Genomic DNA, 15825 nt, shown 5'->3' with positions numbered 1-15825 from the left:
CATTATCATCACCACTGAGTATGAATAGATATTGTGTAAAACTGGAGTAGCATCACAATTCCTTCATAATTGCAACTCTTAAACACACAAATGCAAAGGTGCGGTTGGATTTTATGTCCAAATGAAAACACAATCCTGTTTTCTGTTTAAACCTGATGGTGAATAAAACGGGGTGCTCTCCTAAAAGTTCACCAAATTCCTAATGCACACAATGATCCGAATTGCAAAAATAACTTTTTCAAAAGTATAGTACTAGAAACAAAACAAAAATCAATGATTACCTCAACTATAACTTATGGAAGCACAAAGTGCCATTAGATTGGTAAAGATTAGTGCAGAACTTAGATCCTGAGTTTCACACCATTTAACACTGAGTTAACTGTACAGGAATTAGCAGTAATTGGTTTACACTCTGTTATTGTTTAACAGTGCCGTCCCATAGAACTTTCCAATATAAACGTTCCGTATCCATGCTGTCCATTACCAAAGTCAATAGCCACATGCCGCTCCTGAGCACTTGATAGGTGGCTAGGAAGAACTGAATTTATCTTATTTTATTTTAATTAATTTAGATTTAAGTTGCCACATGTGGCAAGGGGCTATCATGTTGGACAATGCAGTTCTATAACTTGAAATACAATGTATAAACTTGACTAAACCGTAGGGTTTTTCAAAGTATCATGTCCCGATGATGTTAATTCCAGCTAAAACATTCCCGATACCAAATGATAACACAAGAGTTCAGGCATCAGCCTAAACATACAACAAAATTCATTTATGAAATGAGAATTCATGACACTACTTAGATTCAGAATTTAAGGTACGAAATTCACTAAGAGACAATATCAAAAAATACATCTCAAGTTTTCCGCATTGCTTTTGCAAAAGGGCTGCTCACTTTTGGAATAGCTGCCCAACACATGCAAGATACCTTCCCTTCAAATCTGTTCAATACCCTCTGTTCAGAAAAACAAATGGCAAAGATAAACCCTCAGCACTAAGAAGTCTACAGAAACTAGGGAAATTTCACGTTAATTTCCGTTTTTCTTAAAAGAAAGATACAAATGTTGGAAGGGTCTGCATTGCCTGAAACCCTAGTTACTCATCTTCCTATGTTTTCCAGTGTACAAATCATTCTGATAATGGGTACGCTTTCGTTCCTAGACACAAAGTATTTTTTCGATCCGAGAGCGTCACGACGCTTTTCGGCACTTCAGGTATTCTTTGACCAGCTCTTCCTAAGTCAAGAAAAGTAACCAAGATGGTGCACAAACGTCAAAAGAAAAGAAGTCTGGGAACTTGCACGTTGACTAACGAGTCCCTGAGCAGAATCAACCGCCTTGAACCTGGAGAGCGTGTGCCTCGAACTACCCGGAGAAGCGAACAGGCGTGCAAGGTCGTGACCCGAGGCCACGGCCGCCAGCACCGCTCCCGCTCGGCCGCGGCGAGCCACCTGTTAGGCCCGAGCCTCACCTGGCAGGAAAGCGGACGCGCATTCCCGGCAGCGCGCCGGCCGCGGACGCCCGGGCGGCGAGCGCAGGACCCGCCCCTCTCGCCGCGGCGGCCGGAGGCGGCGGCGAGCCCCCCGGCGGCACGTGGGCTTCACCCGGCCGGGGCTCCGCTGACAGGCGGGTCGCCTGCAGTCCCCGGCCGCCCAGCGCCCGTCCCCGGGGAGGCACCGCGCCTCCCTCGCACCCACCCCGCCGAGCGGGCGTCCGGGCGGCCCACACCGCTGGCCCGCCCGCCCTTCCTCCCTCACTCCCTCTCTGGTCGGCGCGATCCCGCCCCGCCGCCCGTCACCTACCTGGTCACGGAGTTTGAGGAACGCCATGGCGGTCGCCTCCGCCGCCGCCCCAGCCCACCGCTCCCGCCCCTGTAGCCTCGGCCGCTGCCCGGGGCCAGCGGGTCGGCGGCCGGCTGCGCTGAGGAGTCTGCGGGCGGGGGGCGGCGCCGCCTCCCGGGCCGCCCGCCGCCGCTACCGAGAGGTGAGGAGCCCGGCCGGTCCCGCCTCCTCCGCTGAGGACTCCCCGCCCTCTTCCTTCCTTTCTTTCTCTCTCTCCCTCGGCTGCCTCCACGCGCGGCCGCCGCCGCCTCCTCACGCCCCCTTCCCGAAACACCCTGGCAGCCCCCGCGGCCGCGCCGTTCCAGTCCGCGGCAGCGGCGGCATCCAAACTCCACTCCACAATATTACCACCACCGCCCGCCGCGATTGGCGGCCGCGCGGGGGAGAGGCCAGAGTAAGCCGAGCGCCCATTGGCCACGCCGCCGCGCTCGCCGCGGCCCCCGCCTCCCGCAGAGGGAGGGGGCGGGGAGGAGGAAGCTGCGAGGGGTGGGCGCGGAGCCGCGGGCGCGCGGGGCGGAGGAGGCGGGAGGGGCGCGGGGCCGGGGGAGGGGCGGCCAGGTGCTCCGGGGCGCGCGCCCTGGGCGCGGTGGGCGGAGCCCAGGGCTGGAGGTGGGGGGCTCCCGGAAGGGGGGGCCGCGATCCCCGCTCGCACGTGGAGGTAGAGTGCAGACGCTCCCCACAGCCAGGGGAGGATGAAGGACCAGGGTGAGGGGCCGGAAGGGACGTGAGAGGTGGGCACCTGGGGGCTGCTGCCTTCCTGGATGCGGTGAGGGGAGAGGGGCGAACCGGACTCGCTCGTGGAGGGAGAGTGAGAATGCGCCCCAGGGCTTGGGGAGGATGAAGGAGCCGAGGAATGGGGTGAGAGGTGGTCACCCGGAGGCTGCTGCCCTCCCGGGGATGGCGGGCAGGGCCAGAGGAAGGCGGAGAGGGGGAGCATGAACTGGCCGGCTCTTGCACGTCGTAGGAGAATGAGTGCCCCTCCCCGGCACACGCCCCTCCGGACTTGAGTAGGTTGGAGGAGGCACAGAAGGATGGGAGAGGTGAAGCTTGGGGGTTGCTGCCCTCCGGGGACTGCAACCGTGGGGGATGGGGCCGATGCTGGCACTCGGGGCGGAAAGGCGGCGTCTTTGCAGCCAAACAGGTTGAGGACGCCCGAGCTTTTCTCTGCCCGCAGTCTCAATCCGAAGCAAGGCTGTGGTTCTCTGCAAAATCCTCCTGCCAGGCTTGCATATTTTTTTTTCCTTTCTTCTTTCGCATCTGAAGGGTTTTGCCTCCCACTCGAGAGAAATCAATTAAAAAAAAAGATTTGCTGGATTTCCAATAAATAGCATCCTCGGATGGAAGAGAAGAGGAATGACTCCCTCACCCTGCTATACACGCCCCCACGCCACCCCACAGCTCTGAAACGGCTTTTCTTTCTTAGGCAGCCGCACACTGTTACCATTCCAGGCTTGTGTGGGAGAAGACTGTGGTGCGCCTGTGTCTATCCGCCCGGGCGGCTCCAGCCTCTGGTTAATAAAAGGTACAGATGGTTAGAACGCAAATGTGTGACGTCAGGCTCAATTTTTAAAAGTCTCCTTTTCTCTACATCAAATTGTGTCTCTTGGGACAGACTTTATTTAGAGGATCGATTTGAGTCTAATGGCAGTCAGAAAAGGGACCTGTGCCAGGACTGTCCGTTTATTTTAATGCTGCACTTATAACAAAAGCTTATCTTTTATCCCCATAAAAAATGAAAATATCAGAGTGCAAAATGAAAACCACTGCCAATTAACCAATGGTATGATCCTTCCAATATTCTTTGACGTATCAATGCCTTGATCTTATAAAAACAATTTCTTATCTAAAATTGCATTCATCTTTGTAAATTATATTTTCTACTTAAAATGGAAGGATTCTCATTACTGCGAGGTAACAGTCATGCTGAGGCTAAAAAGGAAGGCAAACTACTCTTGCTTTGCATTTATCTTCAGTACCTCACTCCCCTTTACTTCATCAATTCCAGCAGATACTGTTTGTCGCCCAGCCTCTGCTTGTCGGTTCAGTGAGGGTGAATAAGTTAATGTGAGAGCATTTGAGTTCTCCAAAATAGAGGTGCTGTGATAATATTACTAGGGGGTCTTTGTGATTACAAGTTACCTTCATAAATAGTTACCCATGTGCTATGCCCTATATAGAGTTCTATCTTAGTCAAGGGGTATAAGAATTTACCCTCATTCATACGTGAGCGTGTTAAGCACTGAATGTCTAGCCAGGAATTAGTACATCCCCTTCTCCCCCACCCCACCCCCAATAATATTTTCTACAGGTTAAAATTCTAGAATTTAAAAGCACAACAAGAGCTTCATTAGGAATGTGGCAAAGGTTAAGTTTTGGGAAAACAAGTGCATCTGAGAGTGTGAATTTAAATTGTAGACCGAGTATGCGTTTTAATAGGTTTTATGACTGAGCTAATGACATTTTTCAAGGCTTTTCTGAAACTTTCTAATTAACAACGATTAATGAAAATATTTTGTAATGCACCATCTCTGACAACCTTGCAAATAGTAGGCTCCAAGCTCGCCTGATAGAAGATGCTTAACCCCTAGGAGGGTTCTCATCTTTCTCCATCCGGAACACCATTTAATTTGAATCTTAATTTTGTCATTTGTAAAAACTAAGCTTAACATTACCTGGTCTGCTCATCTCACACAGTCAAACAACATAATGATATGAAAGGCTGTAGGAACTCTGTAGGACCATTCAGATTTAATGCTATTATTACAACAACTACATTTCCATAGGTAAAGAGAAGGTAACAATTTTTCTGAAAAATAGGAATGAAAAGCTATATAGTTGAGCAATAAAATGAAATAAGATTCATGTTCAAATTCTGATAATATTTTTTAAGTCTTTATTATAAGGTTTTTCCTGCCTACTATAAAATATTCAAATATTAAAGGAATGTGTAGTATTGAAAAGTCCAATATCATCAAAGCCAGTGAGGCCAGGAACTTAAATGGTGTCAATAATCTCTTTCTCTCCTACCCCATCTCCCCCCCTTTTCTAAATGTCTCTTTCATTTTCTCTGACTACAGCTGGCAGCTCTACTCACATTGTAAGTACTCTGCAGTCGTAAAGGAAGCTCCAAAGTTTAAAAGTCTTGAGGAATGACTAATCCGTTGGGCTATACTCATGTGCACATTCTCAGCCAGTCACTAAAACCAGGGAAGCAAGGTCTTAGGATTGATCACAGATTCATTCAGAATTCATGTCTAAAATGATGGGAAGAAAGATGCCGTATAGAGGTGACCAGCAGGGAAATTGCTGTGGGCTAGGCAACCACACCAAGTTTTATTTACTGTGCTACTCTATTTTAGGTACTTGTCAGCACCTTGTATGTTTTACCTCATTTAAGTTGTGCAATAACCTCAATAACCTCTTTGTGTTGGGAAACTGGGGCCCGAATAAAGTACGTGCCCACAGTTACCCAACTAATCAATGGCAGGGCCTGAATGCATGAGGGCCTTGAAAGCCAGAAGAGTAGCTTATGTGGTAGGAGGTAGACAACTACTGATGATTTTTGAGCCAGATAATCCCTATATTATAAAATGATTTTTATGAAGAGCCTGAAATAGTGGAAAATGCGTATAATAAACTGCCAAAGCAGCAAAGACAAGTTCCAAGACCTAGGGGATAGAATTAGAAGACCCAATAGACATCTAAAAGAGTTTCTGGAGGAGAGAAAATAGATCATGAAGGAGAGGCAATATCCCTAGAGATAATGTGTGAGAATTTTTCAGACTTGAAGAAAAACATGAGTTCTCAGAAGATGCTAAGGCTCAAGCAGAATAAATTTCTAAAATTGAGACCTGTACATAGTAGCGAAATTACAGAATACCAAACACAATAAGAAAATGTTAAAAGTTGCCATTGAGAAAAGTCAAATTATCTTGAAAGGAATGACCATCCTATCAGCAGATTGATCAGCAACAAGTTATAGAAGACAATGGAAAATATCCTCAAAGTTTTGAGAGTCCCTAACTGAGAAACTAGAATTCTATACCTCACTAACCCATCTTTCAAGAGGAAGAACAAAATAGACACATTTTCAAAATTTAGGACTCACAGATGTTTATTGAAAAAATTCTAAAGAATTTACTCCAATAAGAAAGAAGCTGAACCCAAGAGGAATAAGTGAGATGGGAAAAGGAAGGATAAACAAATAAGTTAGCAAATATCTTGGTTAATCTAAATTAGTAGTAGTTTTTTTTAAGTGCCAGATTTTGGAAATTTAAAACTAGGTGAAATAAAAATATTAGCCCTTAATAATATGGTAGATGATGGCAGAAGGGAGTTCTGATTCAAAGACTAGACTCCTTTCATTCTGGAGTGAAATATTCCTCGACCTTAGACTTTGACAACTTATATTGGTTAAGGGTCTTTGTGGCAAAAAACAGAATCCAAGCAAGCATTTCTTAAATTGATATTCAACAGCTCCTAGAGTCGTTGCGAGAGCTAAAAAAGAGAGTGCCCTAGATCACACTAAGCAACTGGCATGATAACGATATTGCTGCTGTTTCCATCAAGCACCAAATGCCAGAAGCTCAGCTTTTCTTCATCTGCTCCTGCTGTCAGCATCAATCCTAATTCTGTGTCAGAAATTTGACCTTGAAACCACTGCCACCTCCACAAACTGAGAGCCTCTGCCTCTACCTGCACCAGGAAAATAGAAGCTATATACAGAGCTTGTATCCTCACATTCCTCAAATTTCCAGGGGTGCTTCTGGTTAGCAGAGCCTCTGTCATAGGCCTGCATCCTAACTGCAAGGGGGGCAGGAAATTTGAGTTCTGAATTTTATACTAGGGAGTTGGGATCTATAACCAGGGAATTCTCCCAAGTATAGAAAGGCTATTTAAAAGATTATGGCAGCCTTGCATATGACAGTCTGTTACTGATACACATATTAAACATTGAAGGATATTCACCGAAATAAGAGAAATAGAATTTGTAACTTCCAAACCTATAGAGGAAAAAAATTACCTAGAGAACACTTAGTTACTGGATTAGCAGGCAAGAAAGAAGAAAAAGAAAAGTAAATGGAAAGTATGGAAATAAGAAACTCAAGATTGTAGAGAGAAGTCCAAGTATATTATTAATTACAATAAATATAAATGGATTAGGCCTGTCTATTAAAAAACATCAACAATACAACAAACGCATTTTTAGACTGGATTTTTAAAAAAGAAACCCAGCTATAGGCTGTTTGAAAATAGATGGTTAGAGCATATTACCAGAACATTTGGGGAAAAGTTATTTAAAAATATACCAAGAAAATACTAACCTAAAAATTGTTCATCTAATAACATTAATATCAGACATAGAATTTAAGGCAAGAAGGATTGATAGAGATAAAGAGGTGACATGTGGTCATTGTAAAAGGAACTATCTGCCAGGAAGACATCCAGTCATCACGCACTCATGAACTTGTGTGCGCTTAACCACAAAGAGCAAAACTTAATGGAACTACATAGAGAAATTGGTAAATGCAGCATCAAAGACTAATAGACAAGCAAATAAAAGGTTAGAATACCATAAAACAAATAAGTTTGATATCATGTGAGATTATGTATATGCACACACATGCAAACATAATCAATAGTAAAAAACGGTCCACACCACTTTTCCAAGACACTAAAGTACAGCCGTTTTACAGGTGAGTTTTACCAAACATACTGAAGAAAGTGCCTTTCCTTTGTCCTGTTTCACAAACAAGGAAGCTAAAAATCATGTATGTAACCAAAACTCTTGCTGGCCAGGTGCTTCTCAGACACCCTGTCTTCCAAACCAACCCTCCAACATATACATTTTTTTTGACAAGGGCAGTTATTTCAATAACAGGGTCATTCAGAACCATTTCATTTAGTCAAAGGCTCTTCTGATAGAATCTCTGCTTAACTGCTTCAGGTATCCCTCTGCTCGTGACGGCTCTTTTGTGGTGGATATACATGGAAAATGCATGTTACAGACTGCTAAGATAAAAATATACAACAACTGTATACACAGTATGATATAAACAGAAAAAAAAAACAAGCAAGCAAAAATCTGAATAGAAAAAATTTTTAAAAGGCTGGAAGAAAATATACCACAATATTAAATGAAGTTATGTTTGAATGACACAAGTTTGAGTCATTTTTTTCTGTTTTTCTGTATTTTGCATATTTTATTTAGTGAGAAGTTGTTTACATAGTTTCCAAATATATTGGCACTTCGTGATTCCATTACTTCTTTGAAAGAAAAAAGACATGAGACATAGAGAAAACAACTGTCAAAATGGCAAAAGAAATTCTGTAACAGTACATTAAATGCAATTAGAGTAAACACTCTACTCAAAGGGCAGATATTATCAGACTGAATAAAGCAGCAAGACTCACTTGTTTGTCCCAGGCCTAAAAGTGATACACCTGAGATTCAAAGATATAAGTAGATTGAAAGTAAACGATGGGGGCCAGCCCCATGGCCTAGTGGTTAAGTTCAGCACACTCCACTTCAGCACCCCAGGTTCAGTTCCTGGGCACAGACCTACACCACTTGTCAGTGGCCATGCTGTGACAGCAACTCACATACAGAATAGACGAAGATTGGCACAGATGTTAGCTCAGGGTGAATCTTCCTCAAGCTAAAAGAGGAAGACTGGCAACAGGTGTTAGTTCAGGGCAAATCTTCCTCAGCAAAAAAAAAAAGTAAAGAATGGCAAAGATGTAGTATGCGACCAGTAACCATTAGAGACCTAGAGTACCTACATTACTATCAGATAAAATAAACTTTAAGACAAGAAATATTACTGGAGACATTTTTGAAAAAAGGTCAATATATCTAGATAGTATGACAATTTTAAATATATATACATCTAAGAACCAACCCCCAAAATATATGAAGCAAAAACTGGCAGAAATGAAAGGAGGAATAGATAGTCAATAATAGAGATTTCAATGCTCCACTTTCAAGAATTGATAGAACACTTATAGAAGACTTTAACAACACTATCAACCAACTAATGTTTATAAAACACTCCACCCAATAACTGCAGAATACACGTTTCCTTTCAAATGCACATGGAACATTCTGCAGGATAGACCACATGCTGTAGCCCAAAACAATTCCTAATAAAATAAAGAAGATTGAGATTGTACAAAGTATGCCCTCTAAGCACAGTATTATTAAATTAGAGTCCATAACAGAAAGAAATCTGTGAAAACACCAAATATTTGGAAATTAAGCAACACACTTCTAAATAACCCATGAGTCAAAGAAGAAATCTCAAGGGAAATTATATAAGTTGGACTGAATAGAAACAAAAGTACAACATCAAATTTTATGGGATGCATCTAAAGCAGTGCTTAGAGAGAAATGTATAATTTTAGATGCCTATATCAGAAAAGAAGAAAGGTCTTAAATCAAAAACCTGAGCTTCCACCTTAAGAAACTAGAAAACAAAAAGCAAGCTAAGCCCAAAGCAAGCAGAAGGAATGAAAAAATAAATACTGTAGCAGAAAAACAATACAGAAAAAATTTTTTTAAAAGTTGGTCCTTTGAAAAGATTAACAAAATTGACCAATCCTTAACTAGATTGACCAAGAAAACAGGATGAAAGGCACCAATTACCAAAATCAGAAAAGAAAGAAGGATATTGATACCAACCCTACAGAAATTAAAAGGATTATAAGAGAATATTATCAACTGCTTAATACCAATAAATTAAACTACTTAGATGAAATGGACAAATTTCCAGAGGTACACAAATGGTCAAAACTGACTCAAGAAAAAACAAGATATCTGAATAAACCTATAACAAGTAAAAATACTGAATTAGTAATTTAGAATCATGCAAACAAAAGGCCCAGATGACTTCACTGGTGAATTCTGTCCAATGTCTAACGAAGAAGTATTACTTATGCTTCACAAATTCTTTCAGAAAACAAAGAAGAGAACACTTTCCAACTTATTTTATGAGGCCAGTATTATCCTGACACCAAAGCCAGGCAAAAATATCACAGGAAAAGAGAACTATGGATCAATATCCCTCATGAACAAATATGCAAAAATCCTTAACAAAATATTATCAAATCAAATTCAGCAACATAAAAAAAGAATTTTATACCATGACCAAGTTGGATTTATTTCAGGAATACAAGATTAGTTTAACATCTGAAAATCAATTAATATTCCATCTTAATGGAATAAGGGACGAAAACTATATAATCTTCTCAGTAGAGTAGGAAAAGCCAGCAAAGGAGATTGAGTGGGCTAGGAAAAACCAGAAACCAAGAGAAAATGAGTTTCAGGAAAGAGTAGTCAACTGGTTGAATGCTGCTAAGTCCAATAAAAAGAGAAACAAGAACTGACCATTAGATTAGACCATATGGAGGTTGCTGAACAACCTTAGGAAGGGTTTCAGGAAAACGGTATAATTAAAAATCTGATTGGAATGAGAAATAAATACAACTTTTTCAAGGAGTCTTGTTGTAAAGGGCAGTAGACAAAATGGGGCAGTAGATGGAGAGGGATGAGAAGCCCAAGGGAAGTTGTTTTTGTCTTTTAAGCTGGGAGATACTGCATATATACATCATATACATCACATATATAGGCTGAGCAGTGATAGAGTTGAAGGGGGAAAATTGATGCAAAAGAGGGAGTACATACCTACAGGAGCAAAGTCCTTGAGGAGGCAAGAGGAAATGAGATGCACTTCAGAAGTAGAGTGTCAAGAACTCTCAAATGTCTGAGATTTTTATCCTACTTGTATGCTAACAAGTTAGCCTGTCACAATTTCATGGATGCTGGCAGAATACATGAGACTCCTGGGTCAGAGACAGTGGATTTCATTTCTCATAGCATTAGCAGTAGCCAGAATATCAGAATTTCCTTGCATCAGTTTCCTGAACCTCAATTCCTACAGAGCAATGTGAAGAGGGCCAGGTGACACCTGCACATGCAGCGGGTTGCATTACAAGTGAAGAAATCTGAGCTTAGTGTACTTGAATCTTTGATATTGGGCAATAAACACACCTACCTGTCCTTTGCTCCAGAGGGAGACGTTATTTTAGTGGACAGTAAGCATCCTGATGTTTGTTCCATAGGGAGACGCTATCTTATCTTCCAAAGCTGTTCACCATACAAATACCCTTGATAAGTAGCCTAAAACAAAAGAAATGTGAGAGACACGTGGAGAATGGTCTCTCAACAGAGAGTTTAGCCATAATTAAGAGCATGGACACTTCCTCCATTTTAAAGCATGGAGATTGGAAGAGTGAGGAAGATAAGATTAGTGGAAAAGATGCTGGCAGTTCTCTTTTCCTTAATTTTATTTTTTTCCCAGTGTGTCGGTAGGTGGGAGTATCAGGTAAGAGTGAGGACCAGACATCAAGAGTATGGGTTTTAAAGAGAGAGAAAGTCTAGAAGAGTGAGACAGGGTTGACTAAGGGAATGAATGACTGGGCACTGCTGAGGGCCCTCCTATAATTTGTGATCATAAGTTTAAACAGTCAGCTCAGTTGTGACTGTTTTACCCAGGTCTGTTCCACTGCTTGTGGGTAGGGACAGGGTAGTCAGAGAGTTGGCTTTAACCAGGATTGGAGTTTTTCCAGGCGAGAAAGATGGAGAAAGGAAATGGCAAGGGAGTTGAGAATGTACACAAAGGAGTGATTACAGTAATGGACCAGAGAATCTAGGCTAGACGAAGAAGAGAGTGAGGAGAGGAAGGACAGTGAAAAACTGATGGGGCCAAAGGCTCAGAGTTTCTGATGGGGCTGGAGAATGTGGAGTGGGGGTATTAGAATAGGTGAACTAGAAGACAGGAGGTGGTAGTCAAATAATGGAATGCTTAAAATCAAGATTTAGAGTTAGGGTGTATGAGCATGGATATGGGTAGCTGAGGTGGGGAGGAGAAAAAGATCATCGAAGGTGAGGAGTTCAGGAAACTGAGTGGCCAGAGTGTCAGATGGGTGATTTATGAGCTTGTTGAAGTCCCCAAGAATAACTGGAGTCACGTGGAGAGAAAGACAGTGAGCCAGGTGCTAAAATTTTTAACGAATGGGAGAAATAACTGGAAAGTTACAGATGATTGCAAGAGGGAGGGGCAGTGGGTGCTATGGAATGATGGTAGACTATTCCTTCATTTAATAAATATGTATTTATATATGACCAGCTGTGGGAGAGAAAAATTATTATCACCGTCCTCAAGAAGTATATGTGGTAACTTGAAGATAATGCATACACCCATGAAACACTAAACAACAGGGCCAACACTGCAGTACGGTGAAGCAGAAAGAACACTGACCTAAAGGTCGGAAGATCTGAGTTCTAGTTCCAGCCCTGCCAGTAATTAGCTGTGAGCTTGAGTAAATCGCTTAACCTCACCAGGCCTCAGTTTCCACATTTGGATATGGATTGGATGATTCTCAACATACCTCAGGGCCCAACATTCTTTAATTCTATGATATAAAATAATACACATTTCACAAAGAAGTTAGGAAGAATAAGCACGATTATCCAGATGTTAAAGAAAGAGGAAATTGAACCATGAAGAACTACATAATTTGTCCAGCATTAGACTGTTAAGTCAAGTTCATTGTTGTCTGTATTAGAACATACACAGTACAGAATAGGTGCCCTAATCTTGTTTGTTTCCCTCCACTTATACAAAGTTGTGTTTATTTTTTCATTATCTCTATTTACTTCCAGCTGGGTCATGATTGCTTATGTGAAAGAGCAAAGAAAATACCATCAGAACCCATAACTGGGACACCGACATTTAACAGCCCTGAAAGAATATATTTTGCCTAAAATATGTAGTTCTAGCCTACCGTATGTTGAAAATTGTGTTCAGAAATCTGAACTCTAAACACAGTAGACTTATCACATCCTGACTGTCAGAGATAATGTAAAATCAGATGAGAGGGAAGGAAGGGAAGTTGAGAGTCGTGGTGGTTGTCTGATCCAAGCCCCATAAAAGCCATTCGATAATGGAGGAAGCAAAGAGGTATGTTGCCCTCTAGGAATTGTATGTCACTCTGGAGTAATTAGGCTGACATGCATTTCCCTGGTGGCAAATGTAATGAGTGGGTCCAATAACCCTTGACATCAGCATAATGTCAGGGTGGGATTGGAAGTCAAGGTTTAGAAGGATATAATTGGGGTAAAGGGATGTAAACAGTTTTTCCTCTATAACAACTTCTTCCTTTATAACTGTAACGTTACTGCTATATTTTTTAATATATGCAAGCAATTCGGTCGTATGGTTAACAAATGCTCGTTGAGATCCAACTATATACTAGGCACCATTGTGAAGGCTAGAAGTATTGTGGAGAGCAAGATAGCTAAGGGCCCTGTCCTATCTCCCTTTGCTAATGTATACTGAATGGGGGAGATAGACATAAATAAGAAAATGAATGTTAGATATTTTTCAGAGTATGATCAATGCTATGAAGAATATAAAACAGAGTAACAGTATGTCCCTTACCATGGTCTGCATTCCCTCCATTTAGAATGTCCATACCACAAGACCTAGGACTTTGTTATACCCATCACTGTGCCTTCTGTGCCTTGGCTGGTGAATTTTAACTGTGGGCTTCTTTAGATAGGGTTATCAGAAAAGGTCTCTCTAAGGCGGTGCCATCTGAACTGAGACCTAAAAAATTGGGAGTTTTCAGCCATACAAAGATGCAGGGGCAGGGGAGCAATGTAAAATTTCAAGGGAGCAACAAATTCAGTATGTTTAAGAAAGATAAAGAAGGCCATTGTGACTGGAGAGTTGGAAGGGTGGAAAAGTGTAACATAAGGTGAGGTTGAAGCAAGAGTCAGGGGCTAGGTTAATGTAGGGCCTTGTAAACCAAGGTTAGAAGTTTGAATTTTAATTTAATTGCTGTAATAAGCCATTGGAGGATTTTAATGAGGGATATTGTACAACCTTATTTTTAGTTTTAAAAGCTTACTCTGGCACTTGTGTAGGGAAGAGACTGAAGGGAGCATGAGAGGAAGCAAGAGCTCAGTTAGGAGGTGAGAGGTGATGGTAGCTTGGTGCAGGGGAGTATGTGTTGAGAAGTTGTCGAATTTGAGGTCCATTCTGAAGGTAGAACAATAGGACAAGCTGATTGGCTGGATGTGGGGTGTTAGAAAAAGAGAGGAGTCAAGAAAGATTCCAGTTGGTGCTGGTGGTGTCACTAACTGAAAGGGAAACTGGAAGAGGAGCACAGTTTTTCCAGGGAAAATCAAGGATTTACTTTAGGCCATGTGAAGTTTATGGTACCTATTAGACTTCCAAGTGGATATGTACATTAAATGGTTGAGATATGAGTATGGCAAGATGTCACAGCTGGGTCTTTGGCATTTAGATGCTATGTAAAGCCACAAGACTGAGATCACCCAGGGAGAGCATGTAGATATAAGAGCCGAGGACTAAGCCTTGAACATCTGTCATAAGACTTTTGATTCTTGAATAATATGATTCTTTGAATAATATGATATTTTATGTAGAACTGCCTTACCTACCAGGTCAATCAGTCAGTTTTAAAACACCATTTTCTCTTTCTCCCTCTCTCAGCAAGTAGTACGAGGCCATCTTGGAGGGAAGCCATGTTAGTGAGAACCTTTAATCACACAGCAGCCTCTGGGACTTGCCAATAAGTCATCAGATATGTAGGGAAAGACTCTTGTCCCCATCACGCCTCTCTCCCATCATGCAATCTTCCCTGACTCCCCCAGGCCACAGTGGTCCCGCCTTTCCTCCATTTTCCTCTGAACTGCTCTATTCCTCATTACTGTCTGTACCTCTGCAGACATTCCTGTGGTGTTATAGCGCAGAGCAGGTGCTCTCATCTGTGTTTGTTTCCCTCCACTTATACAAAGTGTGTTTGTCTTTCCATTATCTCTGTTTGAGTCTAGCTAGGTCATGATTGCTTATCATCTCCACTTTCAACTACATTGTAACTTCTTCAAGGGCAGGATATTCTCTTATTTATCTTTCTATCCCTTATCATGTTTTGCATTTCCCCATTTAGAAGGTAGGTACCACAATGGCTAGGACCTTGTCTGTTATGCTCACCACTGTACTCTTTGAGCTTGGAGCAGTGTTCTTGAATAAACACAAATAGAATGAATGAATACAATAACTGTTGATAGATTTATGTTCTAGATAGGTAATCAAATGCCCTGCCTCAAAGCAAGACTTTCTCCCTTTTCCTTGTTAGATGTTGTCTCCACTTTGGATCCCCTTGAGCTTTACCACTACACACAGTTAACACAGCGGTATAAAGAGGTGTTTCACGTCTCACCATCTTTATGGACCGTTTTCACAGATCCTGTGAATACTGCAGTAGATAAGAACAGGGTATACACTTATGGTCTGTATAAGATGCATATATGCAGTTTGGGATCTGTGGTAGATTGTCTGCAAAGATGGCCACCAACAGTTTCTTTTATCTCTATATGTGGGTGTTGTTCCTCCCAACAGGACATGCAGTTTGTTTCCCTTCCCCTTGAGTCTGGATGGCCTTGAGACTTGCCTTGGCTAACAGAATGCAGTAAAGTGATGTCATTTGACTTTTGGGTCTGGGCCTTAAGAAGCCTTGCAACTTCCAGTTTTACTGTCTTGGAATCTGGACACCATTTTTAAGAAGCTTGGACTTCTGGATGATGTAAGACCATATGGAGAGAGAGAAGCCTAGCCAGCACCCAACCATTCCAGCCACTTCACCTGAGGTAAGAAACATGAGTAAAGCCATCTTGACTTCTCCAGCCCCAGCTAAGCTGTTCCAGCCAACCACATGGAGCAACTCTGAGGAGCCCCACCGTAATTGCCCAATCATGAGAAATGATAAATAGTTGTTGTTTTAAGCCACTGCTTTTAGGGGTGATTTGTTATATGGCAATAGATAACTAAAATAGAATCTGTTTCAGGGTCCATTTTATGACAAAACTTCTAGAAATACGTTGCATTTAAAAA

General features: G+C 42.1%; 2 protein-coding genes across 13 annotated transcripts in view; one reads left to right on the top strand and one right to left on the bottom strand.

Annotated features, from left to right (window-relative positions):
* ANKRD28 (ankyrin repeat domain 28) overlaps positions 1–1943 on the bottom strand; it is a 200663-nt gene extending 198720 nt beyond the window's left edge. The window contains exon 1 of one of the 6 annotated variants that reach the window (XM_023620897.2): positions 1805–1943. Coding sequence is in view for 1 of the 6 variants with exons in the window: in XM_023620894.2 (XP_023476662.1) it covers positions 1805–1831 (27 nt within the window). In the remaining 5 variants the exon portion in view is untranslated. The remainder of the gene's footprint in view (positions 1–1804) is intronic. The other 5 variants (XM_070238115.1, XM_023620895.2, XM_070238116.1 and 2 more) reach the window with 5 other exon arrangements.
* The window catches only part of LOC102148199 (WAS/WASL-interacting protein family member 3-like), a 38427-nt gene continuing 23827 nt past the window's right edge, over positions 1226–15825 (top strand). For 2 of the 7 annotated variants that reach the window (XM_070238126.1, XM_070238125.1), the window contains exons 1-3: positions 1226–1985; positions 3267–3365; positions 15334–15581. In XM_070238126.1, the coding sequence (XP_070094227.1) occupies positions 1262–1879 (618 nt within the window). In that variant the 5' untranslated portion in view covers positions 1226–1261 and the 3' untranslated portion in view covers positions 1880–1985; positions 3267–3365; positions 15334–15581. The other 5 variants (XR_002800762.2, XR_011427024.1, XR_011427023.1 and 2 more) reach the window with 5 other exon arrangements.

This window comes from Equus caballus, chromosome 16 (genome assembly GCF_041296265.1).
Source record: "Equus caballus isolate H_3958 breed thoroughbred chromosome 16, TB-T2T, whole genome shotgun sequence".
In the NCBI taxonomy this organism is placed as follows: Eukaryota; Metazoa; Chordata; class Mammalia; order Perissodactyla; family Equidae; genus Equus; species Equus caballus.
The sequence above is the reverse complement of the archived record's forward strand: the minus strand, read 5'-3'. Positions and strand labels throughout refer to the sequence as shown.